Source organism: Doryrhamphus excisus, chromosome 6, assembly GCF_030265055.1.
Source record: "Doryrhamphus excisus isolate RoL2022-K1 chromosome 6, RoL_Dexc_1.0, whole genome shotgun sequence".
Taxonomy (NCBI): domain Eukaryota; kingdom Metazoa; phylum Chordata; class Actinopteri; order Syngnathiformes; family Syngnathidae; genus Doryrhamphus; species Doryrhamphus excisus.
The window spans coordinates 11,632,218-11,649,629 of NC_080471.1; the positions used below are offsets into that span (position 1 = coordinate 11,632,218).

Genomic DNA, 17,412 nt, shown 5'->3' on the forward strand with positions numbered 1-17,412 from the left:
CAGGAGGACAAGTCCAGATGTCAAAAGTGTCCTCCATGACTGACAACAGCATTTGTCATCACATCATCACTAGTGCAATGTCACCAGAGTACTATAATAGTAGTATAGCATAATGTTGGATAACGTAGCATGATATAGAAATATAATGTTCTGTACTATAGTACAGTGATGTCATGGCACATAGTTTAGTTTTAATCATAGGTTTAGTGTAGAATGCTATATAAAGTATAGCCTGTTGTAAAATATAGAGATGTAGAAATTAAAACGTAACGTAATATTGGATGTATGGAATAAAAACAATCGCAGCAGCACAAAATGGTGTGCAATCACAGGAAGTCGTCACAAAAATGTTGCTGTTTAATAGTTTAAAAGCCAGGAATTTAGAAATTCTGTACGGATTGCCCATGAGAAAATACACGTCACAAACAATTCCACAACTTTATATAAGATATATGGCATTAAAGAGTAGCATAGTGTGGTGTAGTACTGCATAACAAGCAGTATTATATACGTAAACTGATCCTCTGTGGCAAGTCTGTGAGGAAAAAGCTGAAACAAACAAACAATATAGTGTAACATTATGTATCCATAGTAGAGGGATTGCATAGCTCAATGCGATAAAGTATAGTAGAGTATAGTAAAGCATAATAAAGTACTACATAGCCTAGTGTAGCAAAGTTTGGTACAGTCGTACAGTACTGTGGTACAGTACTGTATTGCGTGGTATAGTATAACATACTGTAGTAGAGCAAAGCATTGTAGAGTAGGGAAGAAGAGCAGGGTACATTATACCTTTGTATGGTATTGTGTAGTATAACAACGTGTGGTATAGTATTGTGTTTTAGTTGTATAGGAAAGTTTGTATAGTTTGTATGGGAAAGTATAGTATATATAGTATAGTAAGTATAGTTTGTATAGGAAAGAAACTGGTATTGTAAAGTGTTAGTCTAATATAGTATATTCTCTGTAAGTTATACTGGAGAGTATAGTACAGAAATGAACATTGTCATATTGTATTTATTATTGTCTGAATATCAAGCAAATATCATGACATGTCCATGTCATCCTCAACAATCCAGAAGCTCAGCATTAATCTTCCATAAGAGTTGAAATCTCTCTGCTATGGATCTGTTTATGCCAGATAGGCAGTGAGAGGATGGAGGCCTCAGATCCCAGATGTGGTTTTAGGATTATCGGATGCTGATCCAGAATGAGGTTAGTGCATCTCTATGTAGGTCAAATGTTGCACCACACTACTAAGGCATTTGTAAATATGACAACTTCAAGTGTTCATACCGTTTGTTCTTTTGAATTCACAGCTTTCTCACCGAGATGCTTTTTACATGTTGGTGTGTCAAACCCCCCAAACCAGTGAGGCCATTAATCTGTCCACTCTCCTCCTGCCAGAAAGGAAGCTCATCATTGGGGGGTGATTGTGTTGAGATGTAGCACTGGCTGGCACATAAAGTCGCCTTTCTTGCTTCCCTGTGATGTAGTTAGTTGTCACATTGACAATGTTTGTCCTGTGATGTCCTCTTCCAGGACACCTTGTCAATACCCGCTGTGATTTCCACTCCAGGTAGACACATAGAACTTTGTTGAAGAACAGAAGCAGGGATGAAAAGTGTCCCCATGTGACTTACTGTTTGATATGCCACATAACCATCATCATGGTATAATCTTCCCGCAGAGGCTGCTTTCCGTCATGTTGTTTAGTGGCTTCCTGGTTTGTTATTCATGGGTTTGATTGGGCCTATGAATTGCTCTGCCGTTAGACTAGAGGGTGAAATTACAAGATGAGCATCTCAAATCCAATGAATCTACAGACAGAGCAGAAAGGAAATGGAGCATTCCGGGAGGAAGGAAGATGGGAACTGGGCCACATCTCCTCTTGATGGTCCCTGAGGGGCTGCCAGTTTCTGAAGCAAGCCTCTGTTCAGTCGCCATCTTTGCTGATCAGACGCTGCTCTGTCTTTCTTTTTTTGGACTTTAGAGCGGACTTCCTTCCTCACAAACTGCCTCTGTGGGCCGACACTTCACAAGCGTGGATCTTAGAGAGCAGGTGTTCGTTACTCAATGACTGCTGTCTTAGCACATGAGTTATATAATTCTTTGCCAGACTACATATGGACTTTATATGGAAATAGTTTGACTGGCTTGCCACAGTCCACTGTGGTTTTCCTGGTTTCTCCTGTTATTTGGTGTATAATTACAGTATGTGCATTCCTCCATGGTCTCTGCATCTGTCGGTCCTCTCCAACCAGATTAAGATCCAGGTCACGACCCTGAAACTTGGCACCGAGCCCTTTCAGAGAGTGACTTGTTCAGAACCTGCTCTGACTTCAGATGCCAATATGAGTCATTCGGAAAGTTGATTACGTCAGGGTTGTGTGTGTGTGTGGTGCTGTCAACGCCGTTTGTCCCGGTGTAGACGTGTTGCCAAGGTGTCACCTAAATTAAATGTTTGTGATGTTCTGGATGGAGTCCAACAAGTCATTCACATGTAGACAGGTGAACAAGTAGGATGGCCGACAACGGTAAACACGTACCAACATCCAAATACTCCAAACTCAGAGAAACAATTGAAAAATACTGCAATCAGAAAAATGCTGCAAATTCCAAAAACACACAATCCTCAAAACGGCATGAGAGAAATGCTACAAATTCACAGAAAGTGGACGTTAGCCAGGCTACCAGGGACACCAGACCTGAGGTTGCAGTTATTTTGTGGGGGTTATTTTTTTTTACTCTTATTGCATTTTACTTTTAAATTTGTTTTTAATCTTGCAGAGTTTGTGATTGCATGTTTGTGTTTGGATGTTGCTGTGACTAAAAGTCACGAGAAAAGCAATGTATTGCACATATTCACATAGTCAGTCTGGGTCAGTCTTAGAATGAACACAGGAGCCGTTCGGAAGCTGAAGCTGGACTGAAATGCTGTGGAAATATGCTAAAAAGTAGAACAAAAGTAAGAGTCAGCAAAGCTCATAAGAAGACTTTTGACTATGTATCCATTTAGTGAAGTAAGAAGGTGACAGCCTTGTAATAGCATTTAGCATCACAATTTGGGTGATAAACAGGCTGCAGGTACTAATAACAGTTGTCTATTTACACACAAGCGCATAACACAATAAAGCTGCAACAACGGTTTCCATTGTTCTCACGCAGCACTTCCTCTATACAAGACGCTGCCTGTCCCGGGGTGACGCGGCCTGCTGACAGACGACCATTGACCTCCTGCCTGCCTGTCAGTCAACATAACAAACATGGAAGAATGCAGGCAAGCCAGCTTTTGGGACAGTTGACTTCAGGTGCCGTCTGATGTCACCATAGAGCAGGGATCGCAAATTCAATTTACTTGGGGGTCACTGGAGCTAGGGTCTGGGTGAGACTGGGCCGCATCAGGTTTTCCCAAAAAAAAAAAAAAAACCTGCATTTATTAAAAACAAAAACATTTTAAAAAACTTGGCTTTGGTTCCAATTTTCTACAAGAAAAGCTCTGATAAAACATTCCACTGTTCTCAAATATCTCAATTTTTATTTTTCTACACAAAATAAGATGAAAAATAAACAAATCAAGAATAAAGAAAATCAATCAGTAATAAATAAAATATAATAATAAAACGGAAAATAATAATTAAGAAACCACATATAGTTGGTGGGTAGACAAATTATTTTTTTCAGATTAAAATTAACAAAGCATTATTAGAGCCCTGTAGACATGACAAAACACGACTATAGCCACATTTATACTCTTTTTTTTATTTACAACATATTGCGCAACTGCAGGGTCTTGAGACACATGCTAACTCGCAAACTAGAGGGCTAGCGACCTAAATGGTAGCCTCCAAGTTATTTCCTTTAAACTTAAATAGCCAAAAACTTACCACTTCCACACGGATAGGGAGGATAACTATTAACAGTTATTTAACCTTTAACATGAACATTAATCAAACGTAATAATTTTTTCTGGGTACATGATACCATACAGCATCCATATCAAACTTGCGCGGGCCGCACTAACATTAAACTTTCATATCAAGGCGGGGGCCTGCGGGCCACATTTGGCCCGCGGGCCACGTGTTTGAGACCCCTGCCATAGAGGACCGTAATAAGCTGTGGTTCCCAAATTTTTTTAGAGACTAAATTATTTTCAGTCCCCATTAAAAAAATGATCTCATCAGTGGTCACTTTTACAGTATAAAAATTACAATGCTGAGTTTACTAAGCCACCATGAATAAACAAAAACCTAAATATTTTTTTCCTGTACACACTATGACAGTCCACAAAGCAGCACATTTTTGGAACGTAACCGTGTTCTGGGTCGTAGGAAGGGACATTCCAGAGGATTCACGACGTAAATCGCTATGGTAGCTGGAATGTGAAAAACCAAAACGTGGTAGTAGCCATAGCTGCGGGAGAAGGCGCTGAAGGAAACATTCTAATAACGTAGAAAGCAACAGTGTTCATTATGATGACGATGATGCCTGTTTGCAAGAGAGACGACGAAGACTGACAAGTGAATCAGACATTTTGATGAGCTTGTTTGGTATTGCCAGACAAGGAACTGACCCATTCCTAGCCTGGTGACGTCATAATATGAAAATTAGATGAGTGAATTTACCCCCATCACAAACTCCGTGTCAAACTAATGATTTTTATCATTTACAGTATATCTTTATCTCCAAGGGGCGCACCCCTTAGTTCGAAAACCACTGGGTTAGATGGTTATTGATATCAAACTGCATCACTTTCGACTGAACATTGTTATATTTTTACAAAAATGTCAACATGAAATCCCCTCACCATTTTAGTGATTTTTTTTAATCCGTTATGACTTATTGGAAGTGTTGTCACCGTACCTGCAGAGTCTATGTTCATTTTTTTCTTGTCAGGTATCAGATGTTTAACAAAGCGTGCAAGTGGCTTCTCCTACTGGTCGGTAGAAGGACTCACACTCTTTTGAATAAACAAAAAAAAGTCACTAATAATATTTTTTAAAAAAAAGTGAGAACAGAAAAAACGTGATTATGCACATGGGCCCTTTAATGTTCTACAGTTGCATATGAATGAGAATTGATGTCGCTGCCTGCTGGAAGACAGAAATATAAAAAATGAAAAACAATTTATGACGCAATATTGATGTTGAAATTGTAAAATTACATTGTGTCAGCCTGTGATGCATTAAAGACAGTGTAACCATCCTGCATCATGGCTGTACTGTTGTCTTACCGCTTAACACTTGTACAAGGTGTTCAGTCTGGCAATGTCGTTCTTGCTCATCTGGCTAGCGTTGCCAAAGCTGACGTTAGGGTTGGGGATGGGCTGCATGGTGGGCTTGTTGTTGCCAGAGAAGGCGTACCTGTAGTCAGTGCAGACTCAATTAACTTAAGTCTTAAGGGCAGTTTTTGTTCTTTCTCTCTGGAACACATCTATCATGGCTAAGCCCGCCATTGGCGGTGTCCCAATACTTTTGTTCATGGAGGGTAAAAATAATTCTGAAAACAAAATACAAACCTATGGTACTGCATGACAGAGTTGTAGTCGTATGGTGTGTTCATGTTGAGTGTGTTCATCTTGTCAAAGGCGTACTCCCAACCTGAGAGGAACATCATATCAACACTGTAGCATATACATATATATGTATATATATGTATATATATATATATATATATATATATATATATATATATATATATATATATATATATATATATATATATATATATATATACATATATATATATATATATATATATATATATATATATATATATACATATATATATATATATATATATATAATACATACTGTACTATATATACTGTACTTTATACACTACATACACCACACAACCTTTTCCAGCATGGGTCTCATACATAAAAATGAGCTGAACTCCAAGATCTGGGTACATAAAATGCCCAATAAAAATGACTGACATTTTTGATTGGCCTTTTATTGTGGCTAGCCTAAGGTGGCTATCATCCGCTTTTTCATATGTCACTGTAAAGGTGTGGAAAAAACCCCACAAAAAACAAATGTGTTTTCATTTAATCTTCCTATAATTTGTGGTTGAAAGTAGGGCACTTTCGCTGCTCGGTGCTGTGGCACAGTGGCGCCACAGGGGGGCGTTGCGGCTTGGTTGTTTGGGAAGGCCACCACACACAGCGCTGAAGAAGAAATAAATAAACTGCCGTGTTGGAGAGACGACCAACTGTTCCCGCTCTTTCATAGGTTTCAGGTTGGTGAAAAAGAAGTGTTTTTAAGTACACCACGATATGTTAGTATAGTCATGTAGAGTGACTTTTGATGTCTCTGTAATGTATATTAGTTGTTTATGTGAGAAAAGAAAGTCTGTGTATATACATGTGTATATTTGCTAATGCTAACAGGCCTAGCGGTGAGAACCGAAGCCTGGCTGCCTTTAGCACCCATTTTAGTGAAGTAGAAGTAGATAGACAAAAGAATGGGTGAAGGAACAAAATGGATGTATACTTCAATGTATATATATATATATATATATATAATCTTAATATGGCTATTTCCTGTCAAGTAGCAGAGCATTCTTGAATGCCTCGATGGTTGTAGTTGTGTATGAGAAATAAATAAACTGCTATGTTGGAGAGACGACCAACTGTTCCCGCTCTTTCATGTGTTTCAGGTCGAAACATTTGGCAGTGAGCAGTAAAATTATAACTATTTCCCTAAGTCTAGTTTAGGGAGGTAACACCACACCTGTCAAGTGGGTTAATTAACTTGACAAAGACACAGATTTGGACGCATTTGTGAGCAATATTTGAGACAAAGTGTACTTTTGTGGATCTAGAAAGTTATAGATCTTTCAGATTGTGCTTTGTTTATATTTTTGTTGAGTGTATCCACACACACATGCACTGACCAGACTGGATGTTCCCCCACAGGATTTTGATGTGGTTGTCCCTGTCGGACCGACACTGCTCATGGTTGAAGCCTAGAGCGTGAAGGAGCTCATGCTGGACTGTGCTGTGGTACATGCAGCCCTGACGGTCCAGAGACAAGGTCTGGCCGTTGCCACGGCGACCCACATACGAGTAACAGCTGGAGGCAGACAACAAGAGGTTAGATATACTGTGGTACTGTATATAGGCAAGTACCTACCCGTTGTTGGACTGGATGCTTAAGTAGTCTCTCTGGTTGGAGCGTGAGACAAAGCGGATGCAGGAGACGGAATGGAAGGACGTCAGGCCGCGCTCGATGATGGAACGCTCACGAGATGCTGAGGAGGAAAATGTCAAACAAGTATAAGAAAGTACACTGGAGGCCACTGTCACAACAAGAGTACCGACTGTATAGGATTACTAGGAGACAGCTATGGCAATACAAAGTAGAATAGCTGCAGTAATGTGTTTACAAGCAGAGTACTGCGATTACTCACAGTAATGTCTGGCAATGACGTAAGGCACGTACACTTTCCCGTCGCTGGATTTGGGCCACATGCATCCTCTGGAAGTGCACTGGTCAGCGTTCTTCTCGTTGTCTTTGTCATAAGCGATGTCGTCCATCACGAGAGGCTCGTCCTCCGTGTGAACTGTGACAATGAACACTCCGTCCATTCACCATTGTACTAACAACACATTGACCACAGTAGTTCAACAGTGATATACACTTGTCCACCAATAATGTTCCTTACTGTTGCTTTAAAGCCATGGAGACATTGTCTTACCAACATCTTTGTTGGCCCGCCACAGAAGCTCAGACACGGACAGATCCTGGATCAGTAAAAGGGAACGTCATCTTTGCAAAAGCGTCACTTTGTAGAACAAGTAGTAGGACTAACTGACCTCCTGCGCGGCCCAGCCGCCTTGTGAGGCCACCAGCAGCGTGAGGAGTGAGAAGATGACCAGCGTCATGGTGTGAGATGTGTGCGTCTCCTCTTGCTGCTGCTCCCTTTAAAGCCTCCATCGTGTGATGAACGGGAGTGATAAGGCACCACGTTGCCTTGAGAACATCAGGATCATTCCCACCTTCACGCTGTATATTTTTAGCTTGTATGGGAAAATGTCCACATGACTCAAGCTAGTTCATTATTACCTCAGGTTTACACCAACTACAAGGATTCTATTTGGATTCAGATTTAACCTCATACTAAACCACTTGGATCAATCAACAAGGATCTCCTTTCTTGAAAGTTGACATACTTTGTTGACAGTCTGACAGACTTAGGAGTGAAACCAGTTTTGTGGAAAAGCGTTAAAGGATCCCAGTTGACATTTTAGCCAAATGAAGACCACAGCAATTTGAAATGCTCTGTATTTTTTGTTAACATGTTACAGTTGTTTGATGAGTACAGCATAAGGACGGATGGCCTTCTCTACCAGCTCCTGCTCCTCCGTTTGTGTCAAACCTTTGGGGACAGGGACCAACCAGTACCTTCCCTTGTTGTGCTTCTCCCTGTACACTGGGTTGTTGCGGTTCTGCAAAACCACTTGGTACTTTTTTCCAGTTTTTTTGGAGGTGAACGTTTTGCTGTAGTCAATGGCGTTGGCCATGTATGGTGTGGAATAAATCCCCCTTCCGTACTTCTGACCTGGACCCGGCTGTGGACACAAATGTGGTTGGAGCAAATCAGGTAAAGTGAATAGTACTATCAAGAGTACTCTATCAACACAGGCTGCTTATTCTCCTCGGAACAACTTTGAGACCCTAAAATTTCTTCCTAATCTGGCAGTCAATCAAAAACATGGGAGACTTGCTGGCCACAGCCGCCCGTTGCTTCCTGTGTGCAGGGTTCCCTACACATTGGCGATGAGTTTCATACATTGCGGTTGTTTATAGTTTGTTGTCTTAGATGCATGCTCGAATGTTGACATATTTATCCTTTTACATTTTTTGTCTGGAGGACAATGGAAACAGTATGCATGGAATGTATTGTTCCTACATTGTTGTGGTACAGTTATATATTGATACTAGATGATGCAATGTCAGCAGACATGAATTCTGAAACGCTGACAAGAAACTGAACTACTTCGAAAAGGTGTGAAAATCGAAATTTAGAATGAACACAGGAGCCGTTCGGAAGCTGAAGCTGGACTGAAATGCTGTGGAAATATGCTAAAAAGTAGAACAAAAGTAAGAGTAAATTGGTAGTTTATGATCAAATCGGGAATTGAACCAACTATCTCAGAGTCAGAGTTAGTCTCTGCAGTGTCACTCGGGGCCAGTCAAACTTACTGTTGTGGCTGATGTTCTTATGTGCATCATATTAGATGCTCAACGACAGTGCTTATTCTGGAAATATTGGAAAACTAATCTATACATGGATCTGGTAATGTATTGTAACAATAATAGTGAATGTTAATGTTGTGAATGTTGCTTTCGTTGATCTCTGTTTTGAGAGAGGTTGCTGGAAAGCATCCTCAACAGGATCCCAAAACTCGCTGTGGGGTTATTGATAATCACAACTCCATTTCAGTCAATTTTTACAGCAGTGTGACTTGAGCGTTTACCTCATAAGTAGCTACAATGATACCCTGAGCGCCCTTTTTGGATGTGCCATGGTAGGACACCGGCCACTCTCCATGCTTGGAATGTGTGGTCGTGGAATAACCTCGCTCTCCCAGCCAGGCGTTACCATCTGGATACTTATCCCAAACCTGAAAAGCAGAGGAATTTTAGAGTTATGTGCATCTGATTCCTTGGTGGACGAAGCCGCTCCAGTGCTGTCAACATCCAGCAGCTTTATCTACCTCTGCATGCTCTTTAAAATGTTGCAACTCAACTGTCACTTGCACTGTTATTTATACTACATTTTCAGTTGATTTAATTAGGTTGTTAAAAAAGCAAGTGTCTTTGTTGTACCTTGAGAGCAATGCGCAGCCATCCACAGGGTCGCTGGTACACTTCGCCACCACGGTAATAAGTTTGAGTGTCTTTGATGTGAGTGAAGTCAAAGTCGTAGCGACTGTCGAAGAACTCGTCCTCGTCTATGAGGAGACCCATTTGTCCTGCATTTCTGCATCCAAAAACACACAGAAGTGCTTTACACACATTTTAAAAAATCACTGATACACATCATTTGTACCAAAAAGTTTTTTTTTTCCACATTTCATGAACCCCTTCAATGCACCAGCCAAATGTTTAGTAGTTTTGAAATGGGAAAATAAGCTCCGCACATTAGTGTCTTTTCTCCTTACCGCCCCATGGCTGCAGACATGAACCCTTGGACGCACATAGTCGACGCACCAAAGTTTGCAAGATTGTTTCTGGAGGTCTGCGCCTGGAAGGAGGTGATCGGAGTGTTGCAGAGCACAGAGAGGGCCTCCAACCTGACATCTCTGTCTACCATCTTGACGTGGATCGCAACTACAAAGACTTGCAGGTGATCTCGTCCAAACAGTCCACCTTCCCCACCAGGCTGTACTTATAAGCTTTCTTGTGTGAGGGTGTTATTAAGACAACCTAGAACACCTGAGGATCTCTACTTTGCAGACGAGCTCATTAAGAGGACATTGGGGCAATCAAAAGAGACTGAACAGAAATGTATAACATTTATCAATATGAATTACTAATAAGAGCAGCAAAATATGATATAAAAGACAAAGTCATCACAACTATTCCATGTTTTCATCATATAAGCAGATTTAACAAAGCACATCACTATCAATAAGGCCAATAGCGTCCTGGTCCAAGTCCCGTTAGGGTGGAGAGGGATGTCCAGTTCAGAAAGATGAGGGTATTGGAGGAGACTACTCTGTGGAGTTTTCATCTTCCCCCTGTGCTCATCTGGGTTTTCTCTGGGTTCTCCGGGTGGAGCATAAAGCTGCTATCCAAATAGGCCAAGAGGTATATAAAATTAATGATTCTAATCCAATGTCCAAAAATTGTCACATTTTCTTTGTCAGTCAACTGATAGTATTTAACATAAATGGATGGTTTTGCAGTTGTAATACCTTCTACTTATCTGGGGATGGTTTCTACATGACCAGTCCAGGGTATACCCTGCCTCAGGTCCAAAGACAGCTGGGATAGGCTCCAGCATAAACGGTCGAGAAAATGGATGGATGGTTTCTAGATGATTTGTCTTTTTTTGTCCATCTATCGCCAGTGATGATTGACGTTGGACCTGTTCTAGCTCTTCCATCATCAAACTCCTCCAAGCACGCCTTTATGGTCCTTGCTGTATGCAGTGAAGACAGAACAGTTCCCCAAAGTGTTCCCACAAAAATGGAATCATACCATTGCTCACTGAAGGCCTGTAGTCCATTCTCATTCATGCTGTTATTTCTTGCAGAGACAAGGACACATAAAGGGAATATTTAATGTGAAAGGATCACTTTGCAGCTGTCCTATACGGACTAAAGCAGCAGTAGTCTTTTCTCTCTACTTTGCAGGTTAGCTCATTTAAAGGACACAGAAGCAATCAAAACATTTATTTCAATATGAATTATTAATAAGAGCAGCACCAGATGATAAAAGATAAACGATCACAAGTTAGGAACCATTCCATGTTTTCATCATATAAACACATTTAACGTAAAACACTCCACTGTCACTAAGGCCATTAGGGTCCTGGTCCAAGTCCTCAGATGTCGGGGGTGAGGAATGTCCAGTTCAGAAGGACAGGTTGATGAGGGGGGCGTTGTTCTCCTTCTTGTCTTCTGGACTCCACTTGATGAGCGGGGAGCTCAAGTCGATTAACTGCTGGAAGCAAAGAACAGTTTTAAGTCCAAAAGAATCTGACAGCGGACATTTGGACATGTGAGCAAGGAAATAAAATAGAAATTTGACATGAAGTAGACCCTCTCATTCTTGGACGCTGTTACATTTCCATTTTGATTGTACTGTATAGCCATTAAAAGGAACACTGCACTTTTGGGGGAATTTAGCCCATCAGCCGCAACCGCTATGTGAAACATAAAGATGCATGTCTTTCCCTTTTCTGAGAAAAACTGCAAGTATGAGGGGAGCTAACAATGCCCTTAATTTGTTTTGTACACTGCATGCTGTGACCGTGAAGTAACAGGCACATCCATGATAACACGCAATACTGAGAGTATTTTGGCCAATTTAAGCACTACAGCAACTTCTTTCTTGGGTGTATTGATTTCACACAGCCCATAGAAACTAATGATAATTCTATCAACAAATAAGGATCCAGAAGCTTATCCTTTTGAGCCTGAATATACATAAGATGAAGCAAAAACTCAACTCTACAAATTATTGTTCATAATCGATAGACCAAATTATTTTGTCTATCATTTCATTTATTTTTATTAATTCATTTTCTACCGCTTTTTCCTCACGAGGGTCGCGGGGGTTGCTGGAGCCTATCCCAGCTGTCTTTGGGCGAGAGGCGGGGTACACCCTGGACTGGTCGCCAGCCAATCACAGGGCACATATAGACAAACAACCATTCACACTCACATTCATACCTGTGGACAATTTGGAGTGGCTAATTAACCTAGCATGTTTTTGGAATGTGGGAGGAAACCGGAGTACCCGGAGAAAACCCACGCATGCACGGGGAGAACATGCAAACTCGAGGGTGGAATTGAACTCTGGTCTCCTAGCTGTGAGGTCTGCGTGCTAACCACTCGACTACCGTGCCGCCCATTCAATTTTGCAAACATCACAATAAATTAAAGAAAGGCAAAAACAACCCTCAACAATAAAAAGCTCTTTGTCTAGCAAGGTCACATATCTGTGGTGGTGAAGTAAAATGCAATGTTTCCAATGTCTTCTTTCACTCGGTTATATAACAGTTCAGGAACTGTTTGTGAAATGTACATGTACCCTCTCCCAGGCAATTTGTAGTCTGTCAAACATTTGTAACATTTCCAAAAATGTTGTCTTTTCAACCATCAACCTCAAATGTTGCATTTCTTTTGCAATACAAGGAGCGACACTGTCGCATACCATTTGGAGCTGTTTCATTTAGATTTACTTTGCGACCAAAGGCCCCAGTAAGTGTCAGGATGAAGGCTGTGGCATTCGGCTTAGAAACCATCACTTTTGTGCCTTTATTTACATTAGCATTATGTATGTGATGAAGATGGCTGTGGCACTCGCATCCTCATCCGCTGTGGAATCCATATCTAAACAAGTGGCAGCGTGGTTGTCATCTTCATCACATACACAACAGAAAGTAATGCTGAGTGATCTGATTTTTTTGAGGAGGCATTTTCATCATGCAAATGTATTTGTCTTTTGAACACATATTGTTTTGAGTAGCCAAACGCTTTCCTTTCTTGCCCCAAGCAACTAACTGGAACTATGTTCCTCATCACCGGCTTACAGGTCCAAGTGGGTAAGTCGCTGTTGATGCGATACACTGCTGGTGGGGATGGCATACGACTTCATGTAAAAAAATCTGACCTATCCCTTTAAATAACATGACCTAATTGTCATGTCATACAAATGTAAGTTAACCAGTCAAATTCTAATGCATTAATTCTGATTTAGAGGTTTCACTTGTTTTCTTATGCCCAAATTTGGGTATTGATAGCAAGCAGGAAAGCATAAGTGAGCAGAGCAGGAAGTACTACTATACCTGCGTTGAGGTGCTGCACTTGCCGCCGGTCCTGATGAGGTCGGGGGTGTTGCTCAGGTCGATGAGCAGTTTCTCGTGAGGCTGCAGAGTTGGGGCAGGAAGGTCTAGGAGGAGAACCTGAAAGGGGGGTGCGAAGCCAGAAAAAAGGTCAGGTGGACAAAGAAGGCATGGGAGGGAGGGTGGTCGGTCATGAAGGTGACATATGACCTCTGGTATCAGTTTGTGGGTCTCCAGCTCGATCAGGTCTTTGCTGGGCTCTGATTGGCTTTGAGCCAATACCTCAGCCTCTGGGCTCTCTGATTGGTTGGGCAGTGGCTCTGTGGGGGGTGGGTCAGCAGGAGGCTCCTCCTCCTCCAGAGAGAAGCGCTGGATATCTACAGGTCCTGTCCTGATAGAATCAGTGGGAGTGGCACTACACACACAAAAAAAGCACGTGGTTTTAACTCACAACCCCACCCCCAAGCCAGTACAGCATTTCTAGAGCTCCCAGACTTTCACCTGCCACAGCTCCTGGAGGGGTGTCCCGAGTCGGGGGTGCCTGGCGTTCTTGCAATTCTGCCGTGGTTGGTGGGTGTTGCCATGGGGATGGAAGACGTTCTGCGTTTCAGGGGAGTGGGGAGCGCAGATGGACGCTGCTGCTTCAGCTGTGGTGACCTGCTACTTCCAGCAGGGGGCGTGAGAGGGCTTGCAAATGCCTTTTTAGGGACACTAAAAAGGGGAGGATGCAGAATAATGAGAACATAAGATGTGGCCAAGATACTATAAAGCCCCAATGTCAGGACATTGTAATAGTGCTAACATGTAGCCACCTAGCATGTTTTGTAGAATGCATCAAAGATATAAAGAGTGATGTCTCACCTGTCCATACCGGCCAAAGAAATGAGCCTCTTTGGTTTCAGCACCTTTGAAACATCTGGAGACGAAGCACCTTCAACAGCAAAAGCACACGACTATTAGTACTTCCTGATTCTATCCAGGAAGTCCCCACCGTTATTTCCCACCTCTCACTCCTCTGCTGGGTGTGGGCAAGGCCGAAACTTGAAGTTTGGGTTTTGCCTTGGGTCTACTTTGAATCTGAGTTGAGGCGGCGGTGACAGAGGGGACAGACGTGGTCTTCTCCAGCGTTTTCATGGAAGACAACGGCTGAATGGCCGTGGCCTCAGCCTTTCTTTGAGGCGTGGACCTAGCTGACTTGACGTGCTCCGCCTCAGATGACCTCCTGGCCTGGCTGGACAGCGTGCGGCGGCTCATGATGGAAGACGAATGCTCCGCTGCGACACCAAGTCCCGAGCGGCGCTTGTTTTCATTGACAGGCCGACTGACGTTGCCAGTGGAGGTGCTGAAATTGCGGTTCACAGAGGAGTTCAGCTTGCCTGAGAAGCAGGGGACAAAGCAGAGAGTTAGCCGTTAGCACCTATATGCCAACAACAGGTAGTCAATCGCACACCTTTGGCCGGGGACAAGGACATACTGGAGTTGAAGCTGGACACCGACGATGAGGATGAGGACGTGTTCCTTTTGTCGGTCACCTTCCTGTTCTGAAGAGGTGGAGCCTTCAAGCCTGACTGGTTTCTCACAACCTTCAGACAGAAAACTAAAATTTGAGATACTGTATCTCCCAAAAGTACAGCACACTAGATTCTAAAGTATATGAAAGTTTACTGTGTTGTATTGTCCCTTGACAAGAATAGATTTTGACACTAAACAATTGTGATGGTTCCTTGTTAGTGTAGTACCTTTGTGGGAGGGGCTAGTGTTCGCTTTCCTACAATGCTGGAATTGAGGGAGGAGTCGCTGACATCAGAGGCAACACTCGCTGAATCTGATTGCAGATCCTCACACGACTGCGCCCTATTAGTAGGACCAGGACTCGGGCTCAGCTTTCGAGCAGGTGCCACCTATACGTAAAAAGAAAATGTGACATTACACAAATCGTTATGGTCTTAAAGAAAAAGGTCAAAAAACAAACTTTGTTGATTGGTTGCAGTCGGCTTCTCTCTGCTGCACTCTTGCTGTTTGAACAGGAAGTCCGGGGTGCGGCTGGTTTGCTGGGAAGAACAACGCCTAGCATGGCTCTGCCTCGGAGCGCTGTCCTGGTCTTGGCAGCGTTGGCCGGGCTAGAGGTGCTGAGTCTTGTTGAGAGGCGAGCGGACGGGCCGGTTGAGCGTGCCGAGTGGGCCGAGGAAGCAGTGCTGCTTCCTCTCTGCAGGCGGTGCTGGATGGCGGGGGGCAAGTCCTTCATGGGACTGTCCTGCACCAAGAAAGTCTGCCGCTTGACCGGGCTGCACATGCTGGGGTGCTGAGCGAGCGCCCCCAGCTTGGCCTCGGCGTCCTGGATGAAGTGCTCCTTGTCTGTGGAAGTGGCAAATTTGTCCACGCCTTGAGGCTTCTGGAGCTCGCTGCTCTGAAGCTGGTCAGCCAATCTGTGAGCTTCTTGGCAAACTGCGTCCAGCTGGTCTCCAGAGAACGGATCCCAGCTCGTGCGCACTCTAACAGCGACTTCCTCGTGGTGGGAGACCAAGTTAACAGGCGCACCCTCAACGCCTTGGATCGATGGTTCCAGAAACACATCATCCTCGTCTTCAGCTCTGGAGCTGCAGAGATAGAACTCAATTAGGAAACCAATGGTTTTTGATGAGGAATAAGGACTAAAAAAAAAGAGTTATGTGCATGACAGGGCAGTAGATGGCGATGTCACGTGGTCAAAAAACACTTTTCTGGTCTTCATCAGAATATATGTAATGTATGCTTATGTAATAGTAGAAGACTTATGTTGGACTCTTCCAGAATGGTGTTCAGGTCTGGACTGTGAACTTTCCTACCTTTCAGATGACAGAGAAACATCAAAATCAAACTTCTCATCGAGCAGAGAAATTACATCTATGGAGACACACACACACAAATAAAAAAAATACTGTTAAAACGAGTAATAATAATGATGATGAACATATTAATGTCACCAATGGCTGACCGCTGTTCACTCGACGGTCCATCTCTCTGCAGCTTCTCCTCTGTAGGACACAGGCTCCAATCTGAAGGCGCTAAAGTGATATTAAACAATCAACTTGACATGACTTTAAACTATTTGACAACTAGTGATCAACTTAACGGAAATATGACCTTGTGCTCCACAAGTTAAGCTATGAGATACCCAGTTGCTAGTAGTGCTAGCATGATACCTTTTAGCCTTCGAGGGAACAAATCTGATGTAAAACTATGATTGATTTGTGGGATCAAGTGGAGTTTAATGAATTCTGAAAACACAAACCTCTTCTTTCGACAACTGCAGTCAAATCGTCTTTTCGGCTCCGCATTCAAATATCTCGTCTTGACACAACAACACACAACAATTCAAATCTGCTTCGCTGCTAGTCACGGTACTAGCGCGCTCGGTCATTGGTCACAAATGAGCAACGTCAGAGTCAGTAGAATTGTGGGTAATGTAGTCAATATTGGGTCATACGCTAGTTGAGTTAGCTAGGAATAAAGTACAAATAATTTAAAGTATTCAACATATATTTGCTATTTTACGGATGGATACTGTTAAATAAAAATAAAAATTATTGTTCATAGGGCATGAGGTATGAAACGTAAGCGATTTAATCCATTAGTTGGCAATAGAGGCCGAGGTTAGGCTTCTTCTTAGCAATAGCTTATCAACATATCACTTCCTTTTCGTTTGAATGGTAACATTTTAATGTTTTTTAGCATAATTTATGAAAAATTACTTTAGACAAGAAAAAAAACATTGCTTTAAAGCAGGGAAAACTATTTATTAAAAACAAATATTCAATGAATAAAAAATATACAGAGAAGAAAATATTGTGTAATACTCTAATGTAATTTTAGCTATATTTAAGGGCATTTTATATTTGATATATA

The 17,412-nt window shown here is 42.3% G+C and overlaps 3 protein-coding genes across 7 annotated transcripts; all 3 read right to left on the bottom strand.

Annotated features, from left to right (window-relative positions):
- Positions 1-5,026: 5,026 nt before the first annotated feature.
- Positions 5,027-7,940, bottom strand: LOC131130840 (high choriolytic enzyme 1-like). Of its 2 annotated transcripts, none has more exons than XM_058074896.1 (8): positions 7,823-7,940; positions 7,705-7,750; positions 7,417-7,569; positions 7,140-7,257; positions 6,901-7,079; positions 5,519-5,600; positions 5,234-5,363; positions 5,027-5,090 (listed from the first exon to the last, which is right to left on the bottom strand). In XM_058074896.1, the coding sequence occupies exons 1-7, from the start codon at positions 7,889-7,891 to the stop codon at positions 5,237-5,239; spliced, it is 774 nt and encodes a 257-aa protein (XP_057930879.1). In that variant the 5' UTR covers positions 7,892-7,940; the 3' UTR covers positions 5,027-5,090; positions 5,234-5,236. The 2 variants fall into 2 exon arrangements, with proteins under 2 accessions (XP_057930879.1, XP_057930878.1); XM_058074895.1 differs by having other exon boundaries at positions 5,027-5,093.
- Positions 7,941-8,264: 324 nt separating this feature from the next.
- Positions 8,265-10,394, bottom strand: LOC131130841 (uncharacterized). The gene is made up of 4 exons (XM_058074897.1): positions 10,175-10,394; positions 9,840-9,993; positions 9,488-9,634; positions 8,265-8,578 (listed from the first exon to the last, which is right to left on the bottom strand). Exons 1-4 carry the CDS (start codon positions 10,324-10,326, stop codon positions 8,309-8,311), a joined length of 723 nt encoding a protein of 240 aa, XP_057930880.1. The 5' UTR covers positions 10,327-10,394; the 3' UTR covers positions 8,265-8,308.
- A 998-nt stretch (positions 10,395-11,392) lies between these two features.
- On the bottom strand, positions 11,393-17,140 carry gtse1 (G-2 and S-phase expressed 1). Of its 4 annotated transcripts, none has more exons than XM_058074894.1 (12): positions 16,799-17,140; positions 16,502-16,571; positions 16,353-16,410; positions 15,500-16,124; positions 15,267-15,428; positions 14,978-15,110; positions 14,532-14,903; positions 14,389-14,458; positions 14,029-14,238; positions 13,738-13,942; positions 13,531-13,647; positions 11,393-11,681 (listed from the first exon to the last, which is right to left on the bottom strand). In XM_058074894.1, the coding sequence occupies exons 2-12, from the start codon at positions 16,521-16,523 to the stop codon at positions 11,592-11,594; spliced, it is 2,064 nt and encodes a 687-aa protein (XP_057930877.1). In that variant the 5' UTR covers positions 16,524-16,571; positions 16,799-17,140; the 3' UTR covers positions 11,393-11,591. The 4 variants fall into 4 exon arrangements, with proteins under 4 accessions (XP_057930877.1, XP_057930876.1, XP_057930875.1 ...); XM_058074893.1 differs by having other exon boundaries at positions 15,002-15,110; positions 16,491-16,571; XM_058074892.1 differs by having other exon boundaries at positions 11,393-11,678; positions 16,491-16,571.
- Positions 17,141-17,412: the final 272 nt, after the last annotated feature.

What these genes read in the sequence shown, in the direction of transcription:
- LOC131130841 (XM_058074897.1), bottom strand. Translation starts at nt 10,326, where the DNA reads ATGGTAGACAGAGATGTCAGGTTGGAGGCCCTCTCTGTGCTCTGCAAC. An exon ending in ATGTCTGCAGCCATGGGGCG is followed by an intron (nt 9,994 to 10,174) that starts GTAAGGAGAAAA and finishes TTTTGGATGCAG; the next exon opens with AAATGCAGGACAAATGGGTC. An exon ending in GGCTGCGCATTGCTCTCAAG is followed by an intron (nt 9,635 to 9,839) that starts GTACAACAAAGA and finishes TCTGCTTTTCAG; the next exon opens with GTTTGGGATAAGTATCCAGA.
- LOC131130840 (XM_058074896.1), bottom strand. Translation starts at nt 7,891, where the DNA reads ATGACGCTGGTCATCTTCTCACTCCTCACGCTGCTGGTGGCCTCACAA. An exon ending in GCGGCTGGGCCGCGCAGGAG is followed by an intron (nt 7,751 to 7,822) that starts GTCAGTTAGTCC and finishes TTACTGATCCAG; the next exon opens with GATCTGTCCGTGTCTGAGCT. An exon ending in CGTCATTGCCAGACATTACT is followed by an intron (nt 7,258 to 7,416) that starts GTGAGTAATCGC and finishes TTTCCTCCTCAG; the next exon opens with CATCTCGTGAGCGTTCCATC.
- gtse1 (XM_058074890.1), bottom strand. Translation starts at nt 16,844, where the DNA reads ATGCGGAGCCGAAAAGACGATTTGACTGCAGTTGTCGAAAGAAGAG. An exon ending in GTTTCTCTGTCATCTGAAAG is followed by an intron (nt 16,125 to 16,352) that starts GTAGGAAAGTTC and finishes CTATCTCTGCAG; the next exon opens with CTCCAGAGCTGAAGACGAGG. An exon ending in GTCCTTGTCCCCGGCCAAAG is followed by an intron (nt 14,904 to 14,977) that starts GTGTGCGATTGA and finishes CCTGCTTCTCAG; the next exon opens with GCAAGCTGAACTCCTCTGTG.